At 31.0% G+C, this 24,304-nt stretch overlaps 1 protein-coding gene across 1 annotated transcript in view; it reads right to left on the minus strand.

The window, feature by feature from the left end:
• Positions 1 to 24,101, minus strand: part of LOC147066500 (uncharacterized) — a 110,627-nt gene extending 86,526 nt beyond the window's left edge. Inside the window, exon 1 of the mRNA XM_085956194.1 lies at positions 23,985 to 24,101. Coding sequence (XP_085812320.1) covers positions 23,985 to 24,086 — 102 coding nt within the window. The 5' untranslated portion in view covers positions 24,087 to 24,101. The remainder of the gene's footprint in view (positions 1 to 23,984) is intronic.
• Positions 24,102 to 24,304: the final 203 nt, after the last annotated feature.

A 24,304-nucleotide genomic window follows, 5' to 3' on the forward strand; every position in this document is an offset into this window, starting at 1 on the left:
ATACTCATTTCCTCATTATGTAATAAATCATATTAGTATAAGTAGCTTTGAACATAATGTATAATGTCAGGATGTAGGTAGGTATGTATATTTAATAATTAATGCCTAAACCCCACCACCTATAAAGTCGTCGAGCCGCCACTGCAAAATGGTTACAATAATAAGCAAAACTACCGGATTTGAGGATTTTATTAGGATACTTCAAGTATCTAGTTTATGGGAAAAACACACCCTGAAATGTATTGGGTTAGTGTGGTTTCTGTGCAGAGGGTGTCATCGAAGTGTACCCTTTTAAAATGCGATTGGAATTGCGCTGATGGTGAATGGCAACCATTACCATGACACAGTGGCGAAGGGTGACTTTTGGAAAGAGGTAGGCTGTGGAGATATGATAAAAAGAGCACACTTGTCAGGTATACTTACGAGAATAGTACGATATTTACTACTAATGAATAGGCACACACTAATAAATGATAACGACACACTAATTCAATGAAACTTCAAAAACTCATTGACGACATAAAAATGAGCGATGTGTTTAAATTACGTATTTTTCAAAACATGTATACCCATCAAAAATCATTAGATAAAACTTATTTTTATTTTTAAAAACAATCTATACTTACTTATTTATTAATATTCGATTAAACGCCGTTGAAATTATTTTTTTAATTATCTAATTATTAATGATTTTGGACAAAGTGCGCAGTCGTGACAACAATATTATGCGCGAATGTTTTAGGCTCTGCGAAAGGAGCTTGCCTCATTTCGTACAAATCAGCAGACTTGCTGAGGTTACGAGACGTAAAGTCCATACAAAAAAAATTCAGAATTATTCCAAACATAATCGGAAATTTATTTACGTCGAGAAGTCGCGGCATTTATTATTTAATTTACGGCGCGGCGCGCTGTGGTTTTTTTAATACCTTTGCAGTTGTTTTGTAAACTGTGTAATACTGTAATACATTCCTACATATGCGATCTCGTTGGCAAAATACATTATTTTTATATAACATAAAATAATGAAGTGATTAAGTATATAAATATGTCAATATGCAATTAAAAAATATTTTTCTTAAGAAGGTAGGCTTTAAATAATCGCCTAGTATGGAGTCTTCGCCACTGCCATGACATGACTACACGAATCTTGGACGAATTTAACGGAATGGATTAGGTAAACACGGGAGTTATTGCATACCATAGATTAAATAAAGTTTCCTAATCGTATTCTTTATCGTTTTGGCTCTCGTTGGACTTAGTCTTCGCCACTGCATTATATCGCATATTATACGAATCGTTTAAGTTCGTGTTATTTATTTAAGCTACCCGACGACATAAACCACCAGACGCTGCGTTCAATTCCACCACACAACTCTCTACCCTTCGGCCGTAGAAAGTCTAGGAATCAGCCGGTGGGTTATGGTTATGTCGGAGGGCACGCTTAATCGTACTATGAGTAATCGGGCGCTTATTAACTGAGCTATAAATAGTACGTAAAAATATTCTGGTTTAACGATGTACATAACAAAAATAAATAGATTCATATAGACCGCAATAGCACGGAAATATCACTGTTTTGTACAAAGGTTAGGTTCGTAGACGTTTGTCAAATTTAAGTAACGAATGTGGTGGGCGACTTACGTAGAATGAAAGAATGTTGTAAATATCACCCATGTGTGATGTATAGGTACTATTTACCACAAATGACACAAGAAAAAGAAATGTTGTTTCAATAAATGGTATAGACCGATTTAGTTGATCCCAACGTTACACATAGAAAACGGCGCCTTTCCTTGATGCTAATAACGCAACAGATTCGTCAGAAAATTGAAAAGGGGGGTCTTCAAAGAGGTAAAACCAGTTTTCTTCTTATTGTACCATTACCTAGGCGCTGGTCGGCCACAATCAGGGCGATCATAGCTTTGTCATTAGCTGCTACCAGGAACAGTTCAGTGAAGCTAATTGAATACCGGTATTCGTGAAATATATGGAAAAAGAAGTATCTCCCAATAAATATAAATATAAAATCTCTTTTATATATTATTTTTTTATAACAACAATATCTAAATATGTACAATTTAGATATATGTAAACCTTTAAAATATGTAACGGTTAACAACGGTAGATGTACTGATGTCTTCAAATACATAGTTGAACTATTGGTACTTTTCTCTTCGAAAGATCTTTCAATACAATTATATTATGAAGTGTTCTTAGATGTGTATGTGCCTCACTGGTAATCCTGCCTAATTAGTTTATTGTACTTTTTACACAGCAATTATTTCTTTACTTTTACCCTGTAACAAGTAAAACAAGTTGCTCACTGTTTCAACAAAATGACATTTCTTCATTATTGTATACTTACTACTATTTAGTTGATAAACATCAAAAAATTAGGCAGAGGCAAGACTATTATAGTGTATAATAATTGAGTCCCTTAGAATCATAACTCACATATTGCAATTTTGTCGTTTTTTAGTTAAATATGCCAAGTGATTCTAAATGAATTAATCTATATACCGAAAAATAGTTGAGTATTAAATGTCAATTTAAACCATGTGAAAATCGTTGACAAAGTTCATTGTTGGTGTAATATGTCGTATATTTCAAAGAATAGAGTTTTGTCACCAACGCCTTCCTAACCAATCGGGGAGCTCTATTTCTCATAGTATGCTGTATGTCTGCAACGTTAGGAGTATTAGGTATATATATTTAAAAAAAAAAAAGTTATTCGACTCTCTCACTCATTAATATTCTAGGGAGTTCAATACTGTTCTTCTAATTACAAAAAATAGTGCTCTGTTGGTTTTTAGCGATTATCTCAAAACTTGATTTTTGGAATATGTGAGTTATGATTCTAAGCGACTCAATTATTTCATCATGAAATATTCGCTACTAGGGCCGAGATTACTAATGATTATACAAACGAACGACATAACCAGATAAAAAATACAGTCCTCTTAAATTTTTCATGTTATAAAGTACATTTTGTTCCACTTTCAATACCGAATATATCGATATTGTCTGATTTTTAAAACCGGTATTTCGGTATCGAAAAATATTGGAATACCGGTATTGCAACCCCTAATCAAACCTGACGGCATTTAAAAAAGTAATAATATTGATATTTCAAGATTACATTATATTGTACATTAATGGTAGTATATTTATAGATATTTTAAAACGTTTTGAGTAAATTACCTCAATATTATTAAAATTCGTTATATTCATGTTTTGATATAAATTCATGAAAGCTATTTTCTAAATATTACATTGGTAGGTATGCTGCTATATCTAATTATGTAATGTGATTTGTAAGAAAAGGGACTGTTGCAGTTAAAACATGTTTGAACAATTTATACGAAATTAAAATGATAAATTGTTTGAAAGCATGTATTTATGTTATTTTTTATCGTAGGGGGACTCAAAATGCGCCACTGTACACGGAGCGATAAGAATACAATATTAGGTATGTATAGTCATGTTGAATTTATAAAATTTATTAGATGCATCCCTGTTGCATTTTTATGTGATATCAGTTTGTTGAGATAAGGATTTATTGTGAATAATTTTATTGCAGTCCTATAATAATAATATTTTGAGATATGACGTGAAGTTCCGAGGAATTGGCAGTGTTTTGTTTCATGGATTATTAATGGGTGGTCTGCAATCGATATTAGAACAATAATAATATGTTTATTAATTAATAAACAAAAAAGTAATGCGGCGCCCACGTTTTCAATAAGAATAAACGGTACCTACATACATATTTAATAAATAAATTATTAATGATTGTGATTGTGATTGTTATAGCTCCGCTACACTGTGTGTAATTACAGTAAAGGAATACCTAGTCGTTGCGTTTTTTTGTAATTATTTATTTATAAACAACTTAGGTTCGTAGTAAAGTACCATTTTTGATACACTGAGATAGGTACACTACCCGCATAGGTATTTTTTTTTTGAGTAAAAAGAAACAAACCAGCATAAATATACATACATATTGTCATTTCCCTCCATTTTCGAAAGTGGAAAGCACGCTGTCACTTTGTTTCTTTGTATGGTTTTTCGTATGGATTAAGGACTTGGAGATGGACAAACAACACACCGGAATTGTGGCCCGGACGTTGCAGATATTTTTAAACGGCCGGGATTTACAGCATTGCCGGCTTTATTATTATTTATTTTTGTGATCAACCCTTACTATTTGTTGGTTTGATACCGACTCGGGCCTCTCCAGATACACAGAGACATCTCCAAATGGGGACCATTCGGGAGTGTAACAATATCCAATGTTATTATATATATTAGCATACATTTTAGAATAGTATAGTGGGGAGTGGCGAAGGGTTGAGGTAGGCTTTTAAGATCCGACATAAATAGTGCACACTTATTTGTTTTTATTGAACTAATGCTACAATGTGTAGATATTAGATAGTATTTGTTAGTTTTTAAAATTCAATTAAACAGTGCCTAATCTAAGCCGTAGTAGATAGTAGTCTACAAATATTCATTTATCTAAAAAATATCTAAAATTATGCCATTTGACCATATATTATTTTAGATATTTTATAGATAGAAGAATATTTTTTATCGATTATGATTTGGTAGAGGCAGAATGAATTTAAAAACAACTAACCAACACCATCTGTAATATTATGTATTGTTAATTTAATGAAAACAAAATAATTGTGACTGAAAGGTATGTACAATATTCATGGTTTCCTTTAGGCAAGGTTTAATTGAGTTATAAAACTAACCAGCTCCATCTGCAAATTGTTTCTTAGTTCAATGAAAACAAATAAGCATGACTGACAAAGTTTAGTGTGCACTATTTATGTTGAATCTTAACAGGTTACCATCACCCCTCGCCACTGATAGCGAGTGTTACCTAATACTTAATTATTTAATAATTTCATTATTGCAGACAGAAAATTGGAATTAATATTCAAAATTGGTTTAATTAGGTAATGAATACTCATTCGACTTTGGCATCAAGATAATTTATTATGAAACCATATAAAATAATCTGATTCCTATATTGCAAACATGGCAGGTTATTAATTATTTTTGCAAGTATTTAGCCTAATATAAATTATGCCTTTTATTTGTTACTGTATATTGAATTATCATAATGACGTTAGTAACAATTGCTCAACAATTCATTTTTATTAAGGTGACGCATCAGTGAAACGCCAAATAATTTTCAACTGTACGCGCGACGAAATTTTGTACTCGCTTCGCATTCATTGAGAGAACGGCGAGTCAGACATACGTCACTTTGCTGCGTGATGGCGACGGGCCAATTAATTCTAAAATCGTGTAAAGATGACTAAAAACGTTACCCATTTACTTTAAAAAGAAAACATGTCAATGAATATATTATTATTGTTACTAATAGAATAATAAACAGAACATAAAATGGACGTATGTTGGATTTATATGAGAAATAATATTTCGTTTGACAGGCGTCTTTTGCACCCGCGACCCGCAATCCGTACATCGCCTAGCAACGATCTTTTTAGACCGTGCCTCAACTAATGCATGGCCTTAAGTAGTTATTAAATTTTGTTTGTGAAGTACCTACCTACTCCAAAAATTCTGTTAAATTTAGGCGGGAAATCGTTTTATAATTCATCAAACATAACGTATCCCAATAAATATTTTTAGTGTAGCACAAAAAATGGAACTTTTAAAATAAAAGTTGTGTTTTATTCTAGTTTAAGTCTCAAAAACAGCCTCATCTAATACGTACCTATCTGTGTGCGGAAAAATGAACCTAGTCATTTTATTTTCATTCAAAGATATACAGCTGTACTGATCAATTAATAATAGACGCGTTTAAATCACAAAGATAAATTTAATCGCCAAACAACAATATGGTGACTTTTTTTAAAATAAAATAAAAATAATCACAAAAACGATTTTTATTTCATACCTACTACGTCAATCATGCTAACTGACATAACACGATGGTGACAAGTATCCAATTGACAAGGAAATGCCATGCAAATTTTAATAAAAAGGGTGGTTTTTAAGATATCCAAAGCGGATTTTGCAACATTTCCAGATCGGGGTTTGCGAATCGATGACTCGACTATTTCAATATCGCACCCAATTTCTTCATCAAGTTAAGTGTTGGAAAAGAGTCCACATTATTTGCATTAAAACTTGAGACCCATAATAATTGTAACTTAGTTAATAAGTAAACATATTTTACTTCTAGTAATAAAAATGTTTACTTTTTCTTGGAGAGCTTTGGCGGTATTTCATGATATTTCATAAAATGTGAGCTTTTCCACATTATATAACCCATTTTCTACAGTATGTACACAGTTTTGACAACATTACATAAACTTTGGTAGGTTCATATTTTTGATTAAGCGTGTGATGTGATTGAAAGACATATCGTAGAACAATGTTTATAAAAGTAGTGAACACCAAGTGATATATTATGTACTTGTTTTATAAATATATCGGCGTTTTTTGGAACCACGGAAAAAATGATTTAGAGTGATTGCACAAATTTTATATTCATGCTTAACAAAAAAACTTTGAAACGTCTGTATTTGATTTGCGGTTAATAATTAAAATGTTTAAAAATGCATCAGTAAATAATTTATATCGCACTGTTATCAAAACCGCAAAATTAGCTGTCAATGCTAAAAAATCGTTTCACATTAAGAGCAGTTTATGTTATTAATAATCCAAATAATTACGTCAATTAAATACGCAAAGGTCATATCGTCTTAAAATAAAATAACGTAATTGTCATTAAATAATAATATATTTAGAAGATGAAGACATATTACTAATAATAGATTAATTTTATTGTAAATCCATTCTATATTAATTTATATAGATAGATATTCAAAGAAAACTTTCATCGATGGGGATATATAAAAATTAAAAAGAAAAAAAACACTAAGGTTTACGATTAAATTGGTCGCGATTCGGAATTGGAAATTTAATTGCAGCAATCTTCTCCTATTACATTTGTAAACATTCTCTTTTTTACGTATTTAATAGCTTATTAATTTGGTAAGTATATTTATTATTTAAATATAGGAAATAATTAATAGCTCAGGGCATATTACTAATATTACGTAATATGATATAGGACTATATTAGATGGCACTATATTATACATATTATATTAGATGGCACTACATTATACATATATTAGATGGCACTATATTATACATATATTAGATGGCACTATATTATACATATATTAGATGGCACTATATTATACATATATTAGATGGCACTATATTACACATATATTAGATGGCACTATATTATACATATTATATTAGATGGCACTATATTATACATATATTAGATGGCACTATATTATACATATTATATTATATGGCACTATATTATACATATATTAGATGGCACTATATTATACATAATATATTAGAGTGGCACAGTTCACCGTGAGCTTTTTTATCGGAAAGAGATGACCGTTTACCGTACGGTCTCAAATTTTATTAGATTCAATATGAACATAAATTCAATTTTCAAAGCTGATTTTGGTAAAATGAATTCAAGAATGAAAACCTAACCTAACCTAACGTAACCTAACAATTAATCCAGTATATCGGCTATTTTCAACATATGTTTGCTGCTGGCTTCCTGTAAAGTGTAAACCGACAAGGACCGTGTTTTATTTAGACATAAATTTTATGTCACTACTATACGACCCAAAGAGGTTGGACGGTCTTTAATATGCGGCCATATATTTCCGATACACAATTTCACGGTGAAGTGTGATACGGCGAACTGCATACGTACAAGTTTACGGACACGATATTAGATTTGTTGCATTCATTCTGAATCGAAGCTGTCAGAACCTTTAATTTTTTTTAAATTGTATTGTTTCATATGAAAAAAAACGTAACCCCAGAGTTTGGCTGTGGTTTTTAATATTTTTAATATTGAAATTTTATACCTACACAAAAATATAATATGAGTTGGTATCCCAGGAAAAAATATCCGTTCCAGGCCTACGACAATATCTATGGAAATCAGGTAGGAATAACCAAGATTTATTAAGTATTTTGAAAAAAAAAACAAATGAGACGTTAGAGTTGTTATCTATTCTTATAATTTATTCGACAATTTGAGTAGTTAGCAACAAATTGTAAATAAAACAATATACTATATTATTAAAATATGACCAATGTTATATGAAAAATATGTGGCATTAATCGTATTGCTTAACCGGCCATATTGAAATATAATTATTATTAGGTCACTTGACCTATCCTTAAGGTCACGAAAATGTAGTTTAATGGCGATCTCATCATTCATGACTCGTCGTCTGCTCCACTTTGAAATATTATCATTTACATACTAAATAATAAGAGCAAACTTATTTATAATATTATCATCTCATGTTATTAAATCGTTTAATTCCTGTGTTCGTAATATTATGTAAACATTGTAAACAGATGCGATGGCACTGAGTGGTACGTCATGTCGGACCATAATTGTACAAAATCTGCTAAATTAATCCTGCCCACCTATATATTATATAAAAGACTGCTATCGGCAGCTATCAAAAGTAGTTTTTTTATATGTTTGTATCGAAGTATTATAATTGTTGCAATTACTTAGCCGTCTAAACAGTAAAAACTGTCTATCTCGCTTTAAAATTTAGCACAGTCAAGAGAGGTGCTGTTAAAACATAGCACTTATTGCAACAATTATGACTAATTTATTGTAATTTTTACAATAATTGCTAATACTTCGATACAACAGTATGTAAAACTTCCCTCGATAGTTGCCGATAGCAGTCTTGTGTATAGAATAGATGCGCTGTTTCCGATTGTAGGTGGGTATTGGGCATTATAGCTTAGTCACTAGTGGCAGATTAAGTTACAATGTAATTACATGAAAGACCCAGACAGGGCTGTTGCGAGGGATACAGCCGCCTGTATACGTAAAGAAATGTCACCCTAATGCCGGGTCCACACTGGCAACGTCGCAATTTCGCGACAACCTCGTTAAATTTTACGATAATTATCATACTTATCGTAAAATTTAACGAGGTTGTCGCGCGACATGTTGCCAGTGTGGACCCGGCATAAGACATATAAATTGACTAATACAAAAATCTTACTCGTTAAATAATATCAGCGACATTTCTCATAACTCTAAACACAAAACGTATTTCCTGTAATACATAACAAGCGTAATTTACCGATCATTAACGTCGCGCACACCAATCTAGCTGGTGATAATGACTTGTATTGCAATATACCCCGCAGACCCCTACACTTTTCCAAATACATGCCACATATCCAGACATTCCGCATTTTGAGTCTAGCGATGAACACTTGTCATATAGCCTACAACTCTAACTACGGATGCTCACTTACGAGTTATTGCGACATGTCGCATCCACAGGTGATTAACGAATGTGCATGGCCTAACGGTCATGGGTAATAATATTAGGATCGTAATTGTCCGTTTGTATCATCCGCGCCGTCTTTTTTGGACTTACCGCGTGAGAATATTAAAGAAAATATTGGATGCTCTTGCTGATTGTACCAATTCATGAGTTCCACGGGTCTTACACTGATATAATATTCCCTGTGTGAGTGGAGCCAACCGTTTGAGACGGATGTTTGACAGCTAAATCATCCAATCATGAGGTCCTGAAGAAGAAGAAGAAAAAATCTTCCATTCACCTAAATTATTTGTATTTTTTAGATTCTGGGAGAGGGTCTAGAGTCGAAACCACTGATATACCTACTTGATTATTTTGACAGCTTTCATTTGAATTTCTTAATTTTACAATAATTTTGCGGTATTGTTAATCACTAAAAGGCTGATTTCGGTCGCCGTAAGTTAACCACCGGCAGTTAAGTCTATATAATTATTATATTGCCCTACCGCTATCCCAATACACATTTTTTTTTTGTTATTTCATACGAGAGGCCTTTTGTAAAATTTCAATAATTTGAAAGTTTACAAAAAGTTGGAAACTACTACTTTTTAAGAGTATTTGTATTAATTGTTCGTGTCTTGCATTCGACAAACCTGTCATATTCTAATGAATCATATTTTAAATTTAACTGAAACCTTTTTTCCTCATTCGCTCCCTTCGTGAGATAAAAATAATCGAGCTTTTTAAAAGCTCTTGAATTAGGCCGCCCGCTAAACAAGACTAGCTACTGTTTCTGTTCTCTGAATTTAAAAAAGCCTTGTATAAATGCCTTTGGCTTTAGACATTGATTCATAAATAATAATAAAAAAAAACAACAACATGTAGACGTCATCCTTGTAACCAGTGCATTCGTGAGAGATTGAGAGAATGATAAAAAAAAGAAAAGGAAGAATTCGTTGCACATGTGCACGTCGGACGTCGCCAGATGTAAGTACTACTTAATCAAAAATAATTATTGCAACCATGCCATACTAATTTCATAATATTTTTATCCTTGGCTCAGTAACAATATCCATAAGAAAAGTGACACTTTAAAACAGAATTATTAATACCTCAACGACTTTTGAATTTTTAGTTTCAAATTGTATCTAGATTCATTCATTATTTTGAGCTATCGTAAATGGATAAAATTAACAATTCAACATTATTTAATAGATAGTTGATTAATAAATTTGATATGTAGGAATACGGTGTTAGTAGTAAGTGTTTTGTGAACCACTACACAGATTTATTTATTTTATTGCATAAGAAAATATGTAAAAATATTAAACACAAATACCAGTAAAAATCTGCCGAAAAGATTTCTTCTCTCACAGTTTAGGTACCTATTATATTTAGAGGCTATGCAGTTATATGTTATCATATATATTTAATTAACTGACATTAAATTAAGGTTGTTGATTTAATATATTATATTATTTGGGAAATAGGACACTATTCACTATTCAGCATGATAAAGTATAGTCGCCGCAAACTGATAGACTGACGAAAAAACTGGTTTGACCTTTTTGACCTTGCCAGGCATAAACCAAATTCAACAATAAAAGCTCCCATAATATTACGCTTTTCGAGCTTGATGCAGTCTCTCGTGACTCTTGTAAAAAGTTTAATTGTTTCACGCAAATAAAATATGATTTTCTCAATTTAAGCGATGTCTACAAATTAAAATATCGATTTATTTTGCTTACGCGTGACAAAATCTATGATACACAAAAAAGAGCGCAATTCTTTACACACATTGGTATTAAAATCCTAATTTCGTAAAAACGCGACTTAAGAACTTTGCAACCCTGCAACCCTGCAACTACAGAACTTATAAGATTTTTGCTTACTTTAATAATAATTGTATGACAGGCTTAAATTGTTTTTAGGACCCCTTTTAAATTTTCTGACGAATAAATTGAGTCATCTAAGTCAAAGAAGATTGTCACTTCTCCACTCTGTGGAGACCTATAACCTACCTTAAGGATAGAATATGGTAATTTACATTGTTTTTACATCAGTGTTTTTATGTCGGCGATGCCTTAGTAGATGTGGTTATTGCCTCCACATTAGCTCCACTCTTTGGAGGTAAATAATGATCCTCTTAGGATCAAACATGGCGGTGTAATGTAATATATCTTTCTACTCTTACCGTGTGTTCAAATATTATTATCAGGTTTGAAATATTATGTCTTATTACTTATTAGCTATACAAAAAATACATCGCAGTAAATCCTATTTATACATTTCCATACAATCCGCAGTGGAGCATTTATTATCTCATTTAATGTCTCGTGTATTAAATAAACAACACTGACCACATCCGTTAATTTTCTCCGAAAGGATTGGTATTTACAAAGAGAAGTGAAAGTAAATTATGCAAGCAATTTTTCTATTGATGTATTAAGTACCTATCAAATATGTTTATTCTTGAATATTTAAAAAAATAATTTTCGTGTTATGTAGGTACATATTCTACGATACAGGTTATAAGGCAATATACTGAAAATATATGTGATTTTGAACCGTGTACTTTGATTTCTGTTCATATTATATGTTTATATACTTATTATACGGTATTTAAACAGATAATCTATTTCCACATTAGTTCAATTATAGTTCCATGAACAGAAACGGCACAAGATTCAAAAACATGTGCGGTTTCATTCTAAGGAAATACATCTAGGTATGATAATTTAAAATAAAAATAATTACAAGATAAAAAGAACTTTTTATACACAACGTTTTTAAATTTTCTGTTGAATCATATAAACTTGACTTGACTAGCTTAAACGATCAAAAAATTGTACTTGATAGAAATACTGAAATGTCATATTGATTTCCATAGTAACGCACGTATATACTAATATTAATAATTTAGTTGCTAGGACCCACTTAGCAACCAATAATAGTTTTACTTTTTACGGATTTCTTCCGAAATAACTTTTCATACAAAACAGAATTTATTAACTGAAAATGAAATCAATTCTACTTAAAGATGGCTAAACGTATTAAAAAATGCATTGGCATCGTGTTCTGATATATTCTAAAAGTTTCAAATGTCTAGCTAGTCGGGAAGTTAAAATCGATTGCAAGATTTGTACCTGACAAACAACCACCGGACAAATAAGAATACGAGCTAAGAAAAACGTTGTAATATGTAGTTGTCAATTGTAATTTGATGTAATATGATAATTCACACAATTAAATGATTGTTCACGTGTACAATTTTATTTATAATTATTTTACTGTCTGTCCTAATTTACAAAATGGTTTTTTTATCCAATGTGGCGATGGGTTGCATGTTACTTCGCACCACAAAAGGAAGTCACGATCAGTGGTTCATAATATGCCAAGTGTCGACAATTATTGACAATTGGATTTATTTTTAAAAAATCGCTTAAACTAAACAGAGTATCCTTAATCGCTTGCGGAACACTACTGTAGAAAATCACACTGTCCTTAACCTTAGCGATAGGTAGGGGTGCGCTTCAGGATGTGGTGGCCATGATCAGTGGCGCACCCAGGGGGGAGGCCAAGGGGCCCTGGCACCAGAATGATTTTAAACATTGAAATTGAAAGCCAATAAACTATAACTTTGGGCTTAGACAAATAAAAACACGGCATAAAAAATGATTTGTAATAATTTTCCAGCACCCTTTTTAGAAAAAATTCTTAGATTTTAATTTCTAACACAAAAATTTCGAAACACTAATGTCAGGTTTTTTTAGAAACCCAATCCCTAATGGAACTGTCAAAAAATTCTCGGTGTCTACCCGAATTCCGAAGTGGTGTAGGTCATGGCTGGGGAGGGCTGACAGGGCTCTAGTCTGAGGGCCCAGGCTGTGGGGGGCCCGGCTTGTCAGGTTGCCCAGATAAGTGAGATAAAGACACATCATAAATTAGCTTTAATAATAAAAAAGTCACCTGCGGCGCTATTATACTTCATGGCCATGAACATTTTCAATTACTTATATAATTGTGCAATATATTTTTTGATTATTATGTGTCAATACTCGACAGCTCCATTATTAAAGTAGATGTATTAAAAATCACCAATAATTCACTGTATAAGTACCCTTAATTTGAACTAAAACACAATTTGAAAAACGTTAATGTAGTGTTTCACACTGCCTTTAATCTTAGCGGTAGGTACGGGGCCCCCAAATATCCTAGCCTGAGGGCCCGCTTCTGGATGTGGGGACCATGGTGTAGGTACACCGAGTGCAATAGACAAAAGACCGATAAACGAGAAATTAGGCTGTGAAGAAGAAAAAGAGCCTATAGGACTAATTTACATTCTCCTCCTTGCCCCCCCCCCAATATTAAATCCTGGGTGCGCCACAGGCCATGATCTTTATAATACATGGTTAATAACCAAGTAATAAACTCATTGTATAACAGCTATTATCGATACAGTATGACTAATAATTATGAGTGATAAATCTCACATGAGGATTCATGTCAATTCTGGATGCAGTGATTCATTTAGTATGTTTTTGTATTTACAACAACGAGGAATATTCTAGTATGGACAATCGTTAAAGCTTCACAGAGATCCGGCAAGCTTCCTGCTTCGATAAATTATTTCCGTTCCTCTGTTGTCATATTAATTAATTATAACATTATTAAATTGGCGCAAATTACAAAGAATAACGCATTAATTATGGCAATAATGCAATAAAGGATTGCGCCATAATTATTTATAATTGATAAGCATGTTTCTGGAATCATATAGATATATATATTTAAGAGCTATTTCAATATGTACTGCGTACGTTTGTGGTACGTAAATGATAATAACAGTCAGATAAATAGAAAGAATATTCTTTTGGGTCCGGTAATTTCTACGAACGAAAATTGGCAGGAACCATAAGGGCCCAATTCACGAATGTCAGAATTGTGTTTAAGACGAATGAAGTGCAATTTGAATATCGACTGTGTTTAGGCAAAGGGAGATATCTCTCACAGAAAAAAAAATACAGGAGGCACAAAAAACGTTTTTTAATGATTTTGTTTCAATAATAAAATATAAAATATACACAGATATTGAGTGTACGGTGATTAATAAATTAGTGTTTTATTTTTTCGATCTGACAATAATTTTAAAAGTTATTAACGAAAAACCATTAAAATTGAGGGTTGATTCCTTTTTCCTTGCCGATTATTTCCAACTTTATTGGAATTAATAGCATATAACAGCATTTAATATTAATTTAACCCATTGTATTTGTGTTATATATTTTTCATAGTATTCCGTCGTTTGATACCGCTAGTGACACTACCTTACTATTCCAGTCTTGAGTTTACCTCAAATTAATATAAATTGTCAGAGAAGCTCACGTATAGACCCGCGAAATCTATTTAAATGTGTCTGTTTTTCAATTATTGTCTTTGTGAATTTATTCTCTCTAGGATTCATAATACCACAGATAAAAGCTTCCAGTTGACATTCTGTCAGATAAAAGTACGATACTAAACTAATCATACAATTTCCTTGTTAGATTGTATCCTCGCGGAGGATGAATACAACATTAAATAATTCAGATTCGTTTGGATTTTTTTAACTGCTCAACGAATTGCCAATCACGTTTAAAAATGCCAAAAATATCTGTCTCTAGGCAATATATTCGATATTATTCAGAATGATCAGAGTCAAAGTTTGATCGAGATAACCCCCGAAAACGTTCATGGCTGTTTCCACACGATGCCAAATTGTTTATCTAATAAGAAAAATGATTTTATTTTTCAATATTATTCCATAAGCATAAACCTTCACAATGTTCGTGGACCGTGACGAATTGTCCGGTTATTGCAAAATTATTAAGTCACTTAATATGTTTTACAACAGTGGCTGTAAACATTTTTTTATAACGCTCCGAATAAGCGCTCGGTACATTTCATAATTTCGTTGAGCGGATTTGAATGTCATTATCATTAACTACTTTCAATAACGTCTAATTGTATAGGCGTTTAAAAGAGAGACAAATAAACGGAAAAATATATCGACTGTGTTTAGGAAAGAGGGCGTAATCCTCGATTTTTCGAAAAGTGCTTTAATTGGATATTAACAATGCATACAACTAAATACACGTTCTGTAAAAAGGAAGTAAGCCGCAAATGCCGATTTATTATCTAAATTCAGGTTTTAATCGAGCTTTAATTAAGTTTTAATACTTTAATTACCCTCAATTCAAATGATTTTTCTGTAATAACTTCTTTAATTATTAATATATCGAAAAGATATTACACCACATCATTAATCATCATACACCCAGTCTGTACCTGTTTAAATTAATATTGAACCAAAATCATTCAAAAAACGTTTTTTGCCTCTTCTGTAAAATTTCTTCTGTGTGGGTTACGCCCTTTTTCCTAAATAAGGTCGATATGAATATATCATTTAAGGGTAGTTTTAGTGGTAATATTTGCTTGCTTTAAAGATTGTATCGCATTTGTACGCTGAGAAGAAATAATAAAATATAGTACGCAATAATATGTATATATAATAGAATATAATATATGTAATAGAAATCTAATATACTTAGACGGTTTTTACAAACACATTTAAGTAAGGAATAGCATACGTTCACATTTTTTTTGTAGTTTTTAATAATATTGGATATTTTAATTGTCGATTCGGCCGGTAGACAAAAATATTTTGATAATCCGTCTAAACTACTAGTACCTACTAATCTATCAGACAAAGAAAATAAAGATAGTTTAACCTAACCCAATTTTTCCCAAATTGAATGAATATTTTCTAGACTCTATAGATAATATATTAACGTACCTAAGTGAAAGTAATCTCATATGCGTAGCAAAATAATATATGTATAGTATACTATTTTTTAATATTTATAATTCACAAGATTTAAGAATGTAATATTCTTTTATTATTATATTTTTTTATTATTTTTTATTATATATTATTAATTATTCGTTAAATTAAAAAAAATGTTTATTAAATTATTAGCAAGTGCGAGTACGTTATAATAAATATTTTGAGTATTCCTGATACCGGTTAGTAAATAAGGTAATTTAATACTTTGAATTAAAATAGAAAAGCTGATTGCCAATAAGAACGCGCTTCAGAGAAGATTGTAAAACCATTAGTTAAACTTCGTCGCAATTAGATACGACAAACATAGCATAATGAACTAATGGTCAGTGCACATGGGCGTGAATCCCGAGGGGCGCAAATTCGAATCCTGTTTTCTTTATTGCAAATTGTTATATAATATAATTGTTTTCTATATTTTTTTGAAAAGGATTTTTTCTAGTATATATTATTATATGCAAATATCTGAGACAATTTATTTGCTATTATGCATTGTAAATAAATGAATGGAGAATATAATAAAGCTTATTTTTTAGTCGAGTTTTATTTACATAACCTTCGGCCTTGGATCCAGATTTTACCTACCATTTTGTTAATACATTATAGAGTTGATTAAAATGTATAGGGGGTTAATAATTATGTTGTTTAAAGTTTGTTTAACACGCGTATATATAAATGGTTCTCCATCACTGCATAAAGATAACCTTTAGTGCTGATAAACCATAACCGTGTCAGGCCTTCGCAATTTATTTATCAGCAATAATAATTAATCCACATTTTTTTAAATTTGATGATGGTTTCAGACAAGATATTTTCGGTGTTCTATTTATTCATAACATACTCACATGTAATAATTTAAAAATAAAACTAATATTTGGTTCAAAACAACTGCAAGGTGATTACGGCCAAATTTGAATGTAAATATATATTATATTTTTTAAATTATTATATCAGTCATATTTTAAATTGCGATTTATAATGTTTACCAATTAACTTATGCATTTTATCATTAAATTTAACGGATAATAAAATGATATTATAAAAATATATGTGAATTTAATTTTAAGATAATTGGCACAAACTGTCATTCTTAATGTATCTGGAAGTAAGTTGTAACAGATAGGTACTGTTTATAATAATAATAATGTATTATTATTAATTATAATTAGGTAATATCGTAGAGTAAAAATTACCGTTAATAAGTATTATCATTTTTTTAATGCTGCATTTAAAGTAGATAAGAAATTCAATTGGAAAACATAATTTACTTACGTAATTTACATATTTAACGTACATTTGTTGAAGAAAAATATTCTTATATTCATATAATTTAGAATTTATTAAGTATAATTCCATTACAATGGTTTAAATTTTATTTTTATTAAGACCTACTTAAATATTATCTGAGTTGTTGTTACAGCTCTTTCGAACTATAAAATTATCATTATAATAATAAATGCTAGATTGTTTTTAATGTGAGTTTGTAGCCTGTCAAATTTATCTTTGCAAAAAACGTTACTCTTCACCTTATATAGTTACGTCTGTACCAAACATAATGCATTAAAGTTTGTCACATAAACGAAACGCGCTTTCAATATTGTAAATGTGTGGTTCTGTATTTTTTGTATCTTGTTGCACGCGGAGCATTTAATTACTTTTTAATTCCCGCATTTAAATAACATGCTAATTATATCGAATGGCCAATTATTAATTAGTGTACAACTAGTGTACGTTCCGCGTGAAAAGGTTGTCCCTCAGTAAGTTATAAACCAAAACTGTTGTCAATGGCATGGTTATTTATAGTGATTGACGTTCGCATTTAAATTTAATATTATCATTCTAATATGTGCGTTTTACAGAGAAAGGCGCGTATGCACTTGTCTTGAGCTCCAAATGCAGAGATACCACAAAATACGATGATGTATAAGTGAGAGATAAGAGTACAAGACGTAATAGAGGTCACACAAGCTCATGAAATTGCAATAGACAAGACATGTCGCCCTGCAAGTGAAAAGTCGTTGGATTATAATTATTGCAATCGAAAGGAGTCTGGGGCCGCTGAATTTACAAACGAATCAAAATAGGCTGGGGAAAGAGAAATGGAAGGGGGAAAATGATGCCCTCATCTAGCAGTGGATCGAGCCCAGTTGATGATAATGAATGAATGGGAAGTGTATATTAAAGTGAATTTAGAGATTTTTTGCCAAATAAAATATCAGAATGCTTTTTCACAATCGGGCTTTGTGATGAACACAGATAACTTGTCAACCTGGCCTTTGACACCGCAGATAAGGTCGTAACTTGGTTTTAACGAAAACATCCAAATCGCTGTTCCAATTAAAAATATGACGTGAAATAAGTATTTTTATTTTATTTGATAAAATGCTATATAATATTAACTGTCTTTAGTGTATTGTCAGATACTGTTAATTTATTCCGGATGTCGTTAATGAAATTCATTAATAAAATTTTAACAGTTTACAATAATACATTTGTAAAAATATCAAGTACCCCTATACTATTTACAGTACGAATGGCAGACCAGTTTATTTAACAAATTAATGTACGCATTCTTTCATATTTCATATAACTGGGCCAATTATAATGTAAATAGCGTATTAATGTTACCATGTCCACCTAATTAATATGTGCAAGATGTGCATTATACGAAAGCGGCCAAAAGAACTATGTTTCGCAGGTTAATAAAAAATATCTTCAGACAATCGCTACCTACAGAATATTTAAAAAAAAATACTGTTATAAAACTATAATATTATAAAATGCATCAATCGTTGCAACATATAGGTACGTTAAGTAATTAATAAGTAAGTACTGAATATATATAAATATATTATATTCCTTACATATTTAAAATATACTTCCACTGGTTACTTATGGTTACTATGCGCTATCTACGTTTTTTTAAATATATTATATGGGGTGGTCTTTTGATATTTTGCAAGAGGGCAGCTTTGTTTCTTGGGTCAGACCTTAAAATTAATATATATTGTGTCGTTAGATTTCAAAGTCAGCCAAGTCCATAATAGATGAATTGGAGAAAAACAGCTTTTTGTGTTCTCAAATACACAGTCACAAGGGTGAAAGTTTATACTATTTCGAGTAAAGAATATTTAAAATTAATGAAATCCAAAATTTTATAGTGCCGAAATGTTAGAAAGCAGTAGTTCTTCAGCAATTCACAAAAAACTAAAAAAATACCTAAAGGTGGACTTGGCTGACTTTGAAATGTAGCGACACATATATACATATTACATACCTGTTATAGAAGATATGAGCTTGTAAATACAATCTACGAAAATAGAAAATTAAAGCTCTGTATTATAATATAATATGAGAGAACTAGAAACAAAGACGGCAGTTTTCATTTTGAAAAATGTTGGAAAGTCAATACAAATGTCTCATATCTCTAATATATATATAACTTGTAAAACAATTATAATTCAATATTATATAATATTATTATCATACAAATAACTTTTTAAAGAAGTTATTCATATAAAAAGATATGACATTTTTAATGAAATGACTTTCCATTATAATGGAAACTGACGTTTTTGTTTCTAAATTCATCAAATATAAATCAATAATTACGAAAGTATATTTTCATAGTTTTATCGACTTTATTTATTACTTACATATAAAAATGTGAATACAAAACACATTAAGTGACAGATACATTTTTTAAATTGAATAAATTATTCAATTCACAAAATGTATCTGTCACTTAGTGTTCATCATATCTAAAAAAAATTTATACACTACGTGTTTCGTCAACATCATAAACTTTATCAAGTTAATGTACCAAAATTCACCCCCTCCCTTTTTATAGTATGGGCGACAAAAATATTATTTTATTAGGTAAATAAAATATTGATACACTTTCTTACTTGATAAGATTTACTGTATGAACGAAACACGTATCGCAATAATGTTTGGATGTAGTGAATTACGAAGTGATAGATATAATGAATTGCTAAGTAATAAATACTCATCCTCTTGGAAATACCCATTATGAAATCAATGCATTGTTATGACTACTGTATGTGCAATTTACTAGTAATTCGATAAAAACTTGTAGGTATATTATTGTAACATTATTTTGCTCAAATATATAAACTCCGCAGTCGCATAACAGTCGATAAAAAAATTAATGAAATACGTAATTTAAAACAAAACAAAAAGAATAAATAGTTAGAAAGAAAGATGATCCTGGCATAATATCTTTTCAATTCATTTACGGATTTTATTATAACAACAGTAATATGAGATAAGCAGTAGTTAGTATTCATATAATTTTATTAAACTGCTGGTTCGCTTATTATGTAGGATATATTTTGTTTGTACCACACCTATCTTAATAACCGATTCGCGAGTAATTTATATTTTAACAAATAATTGTTATAGTGAGTAGTTTAATACAGTGGAAGGAAAACATATTATATCATACTAGCTACGTCCTATCCTATAATGTTTTCGTTGAACTAAGACTAAAATGTAGGTATAGATATAGTATGTTAGTTTTTAAAATTCAACTAAACACTGTGAAATCTAAGCTATTAGTAGATAATAGTCAAAAAATATTTGTTTACCTATAAAATATCTAAAATTATGCCATTAAACTATACATAATTTTAGATCTGACAAAAATAGTGCGTAGTAAACTTTGTCAGTCCAGTGACGTCCCTAGACAAAATGCCGCCCCTAGGCAGAGCCATAATGCCGCCACATTTTTTTATACAGTACTTTATAATATCATCCTTTCATGTCTCCGATATCTAAGAAATATGTGTTGCATGGATACATTACTAACAATATAAATCTAATTTAAATGCCATCTCTGCTGCAATAGACAATATTGCGAGTCTACAGTTTCAGATAGGTACCTACATTTAAAAATACACTTGACAACTTCCAAAACTCGCGAGTGACTGGCAAACATATTTGAATAAATTTTGAATTAGGTATGCACGTGTCATTGGTGTTCACCAAGAACGTGACGTCCAAGGACAACGGAAGTAAACTAGACATCGCGAACCCGACAAAAAAATCCCTATTCGTACCTAATTAATACATTTTGTTTCCAACCGGTGAGCTGATTTTTTTAATGGAAAGACATTTCCGTTATTACTAAGTTTAGGTATCTATTTATATATATACCTAGTGATTCTCCTCGATTTGCCGCCCTTTGGGTAACTGCCGCCCCCAAGCGACGCTCAATCTGCCTACCCCCACGGGACGTCACTGTGTCAGTCAAACGTATTTGTTTTCATTGAACTAAAACTACAATGTGTAGATAATGTTTGTTCGTTTTTAAAATTCAATTAAACCAAGCCATAGTAGATAATAGTAAAAAAATATTCATTTGTATATAAAATATCTAAAATTATGTCATTAAACCATAAATAATTTTATATATTTTATAGATAGAAGAATATTTTTATCGATTATCGTTTGGCTTAGGCAGGGCTTAATGAATTTAAATTAAAACTAACCAACACCACCCGTAATGATGTATTCTTAATTCAACGAAAACAAATAAGTATGCACTATTTCGTCGGATCGCCAGGCCAGGGTTTAAATGAATTTCAAAAAACTAATAAACACTATCTGCACATTGTAGTCGTTCAATGAAAAGAAATAAGTAGGTATGACTAACAAAGTTAAGTGTGCGCTATTTATGGCGAATCTTAACAGCCTGCCTCCACCTTTCGCCATCGCCGATTCAACTGAATGATTTTTTTTAAAATATAAAAATCTTAATTTCTCATTAAATATTTTACAAATACATTAAAAATATCAAGTATATTAATAATTGTGTATTAAATATATTTAACAATATATTAGGTCAGTACCTAAGCTTTATTATTGGTGTCTGGATAAGTGTCAGAATTTGTGGAGGTCGGTGTAAAAGTGGAATAAACAAAATTTTATCGTCAAATGGTCACGTTATCAAAAAAATAACTTCACCAGAATGCCATCTCCAAAATTTTATAAATATAAAAAAACATATTTTTTCCACATTTATGTTTCATACTATGAAAAAATTGGCCTGTGGTGCAATTTTGATTAATTTTTATTAACCATCATAAAACTATGTTTGCTCGATTAAAAAATAAACAAGTTGAGAGTTATTCGTATATTTGTGGGGAAGTATATTGTTTCCACTGTTTTTCAACTTTGCAGAAATATGTGCTCACTACTCCCTTCTTGATCATAAATGTTCTCCCAGAATGAAAAACCGGTTGGGAATCTCTGCTATAATGTTCAATAGCTAATATTAGCACACTACGTATGTTTGATGAAGTAATACACTAGGTTAACGGAACTTAAATTATCATTACTACATTTAAAAAACGACGTAATAAATCCATCAAGAAAAAAAGACGTGAAGGAAAAAGGCGACAAATTTGTATTGCAAATACATAATATTAGCAAAGTTTTTAATCAATCGAGGAATTGAACTAGGTACTCTCAGTTAGATACCTATTGGATAGCTATGTTTCTTTAAGATTTCAATTAACCACACATATATGAATACATACATAATTAAAAATACTAAAATTTAATCACTTTTATCACTAAAATACTTATATATTGCACAATTATTAAATGACATTTGTAATAAATAATAAATATAGCCAAATTAATTGAAATCAGCTGAAATATTTTCACTTAATCTAAATATAACCGACACGATAAAAGTATTGTAATAAGAATCTCATTTTGAAGTTCGGAGCTTTTGTCAAAAGCTTATTTATACCGCGCACGCGCTGAAAAAAGGCGAGCCGGCCCAATCGAATACGTCTAAATTATAATCCACCAAAGCTTTTGGCGATTTACCTATACGATGTGGGTAGGTATTACCGCTAGGTATTTCAACGATCGGTAACACGGGATAACTTTTTTTGCAAACCCGCTCGCAGACTTTGAATTAGAATTTCAAATTATTGCATACTTCGACGATCCTCGTCTGCTTTCAAAAAACCAGAAAAGTCGAAACAAAACAAACGTAGCTTTAAAAAGAAAAATTAGTTTTGTAAAAGATTCACAATTATTTTATTTTATATAAAAAATAGGAAAACTGTTAAACATATTATAAAAAAACAATGCTTATTAATAATATATGACAGTAGGTCAATTGATTGATGTAAAGATAGGGGCCCAAAATATAGGGGCCAAGTTTTTTGTCGATACTTAGGGGCCCATTTGCTTACATACTTCATATATTTTTTTGCGGTTTAGTTTTTACAAATTTTATATAATTGATGATGAAAAAAAAATCTGCGAATGATGGCTGCTATAGGTATTTATTATTGTTTTCAAAAGCTGTTTACAATAATTGATTGTGAAAATAGTATCTAACTAACGAGAAAGTTTTTGTTCAAATAAAAAAAATCTTGAACACACGCTCGTAATAGAAAAAAGTTCGACCATTTATGACAAGGCTGACGTCTTTTAAATTCCATTGCATTTGAAGAAAGAAATAATAAATAAGCCCAGATCATCTGTTAAAGACGACTTCAACGTCACTTTCACATTGCACCGGCTACAATCTGTCATCGGGTTTGACAGATTTTCCAGAATTTTCTTTTAATGTAAGACAATGTACATATATGTAATGGGAAGGGTATATTTTGTGGTGCGTTTGTTATTTTTTAATTAAATAAAAAGACTTACCGATTCTGTGATTTGCACGTGCGTCGCGAAAACAAATATGAAAAACACGATGTATTTGGCTACGGGCGTCATTATCCCTCCGGGCCAATGTGGCCGCGCCATGCCAAAGCCCGTACTGTCGCTCGCGGCGCGCGTGTACCCTCGCCTGCCTATCCAATCCCTCTCCGCGCGCCTCTCTCATCCCTACCTCCCGCGAAAAACCTCTGAAATTTCACAAATCTTTCACATATCCCTTCAAGAAAATTTTCCAATTAGATTTACATCATTTATATTTTGAAATTGGAATCGATCCTGTTCGATTATTGCGAGTTTTCTGTGGA

Source organism: Rhyacophila brunnea, unplaced genomic scaffold (genome assembly GCF_057557595.1).
Source record: "Rhyacophila brunnea isolate RB1 unplaced genomic scaffold, BYU_Rbru_1.0 scaffold_5, whole genome shotgun sequence".
Lineage (NCBI taxonomy): Eukaryota > Metazoa > Arthropoda > Insecta > Trichoptera > Rhyacophilidae > Rhyacophila > Rhyacophila brunnea.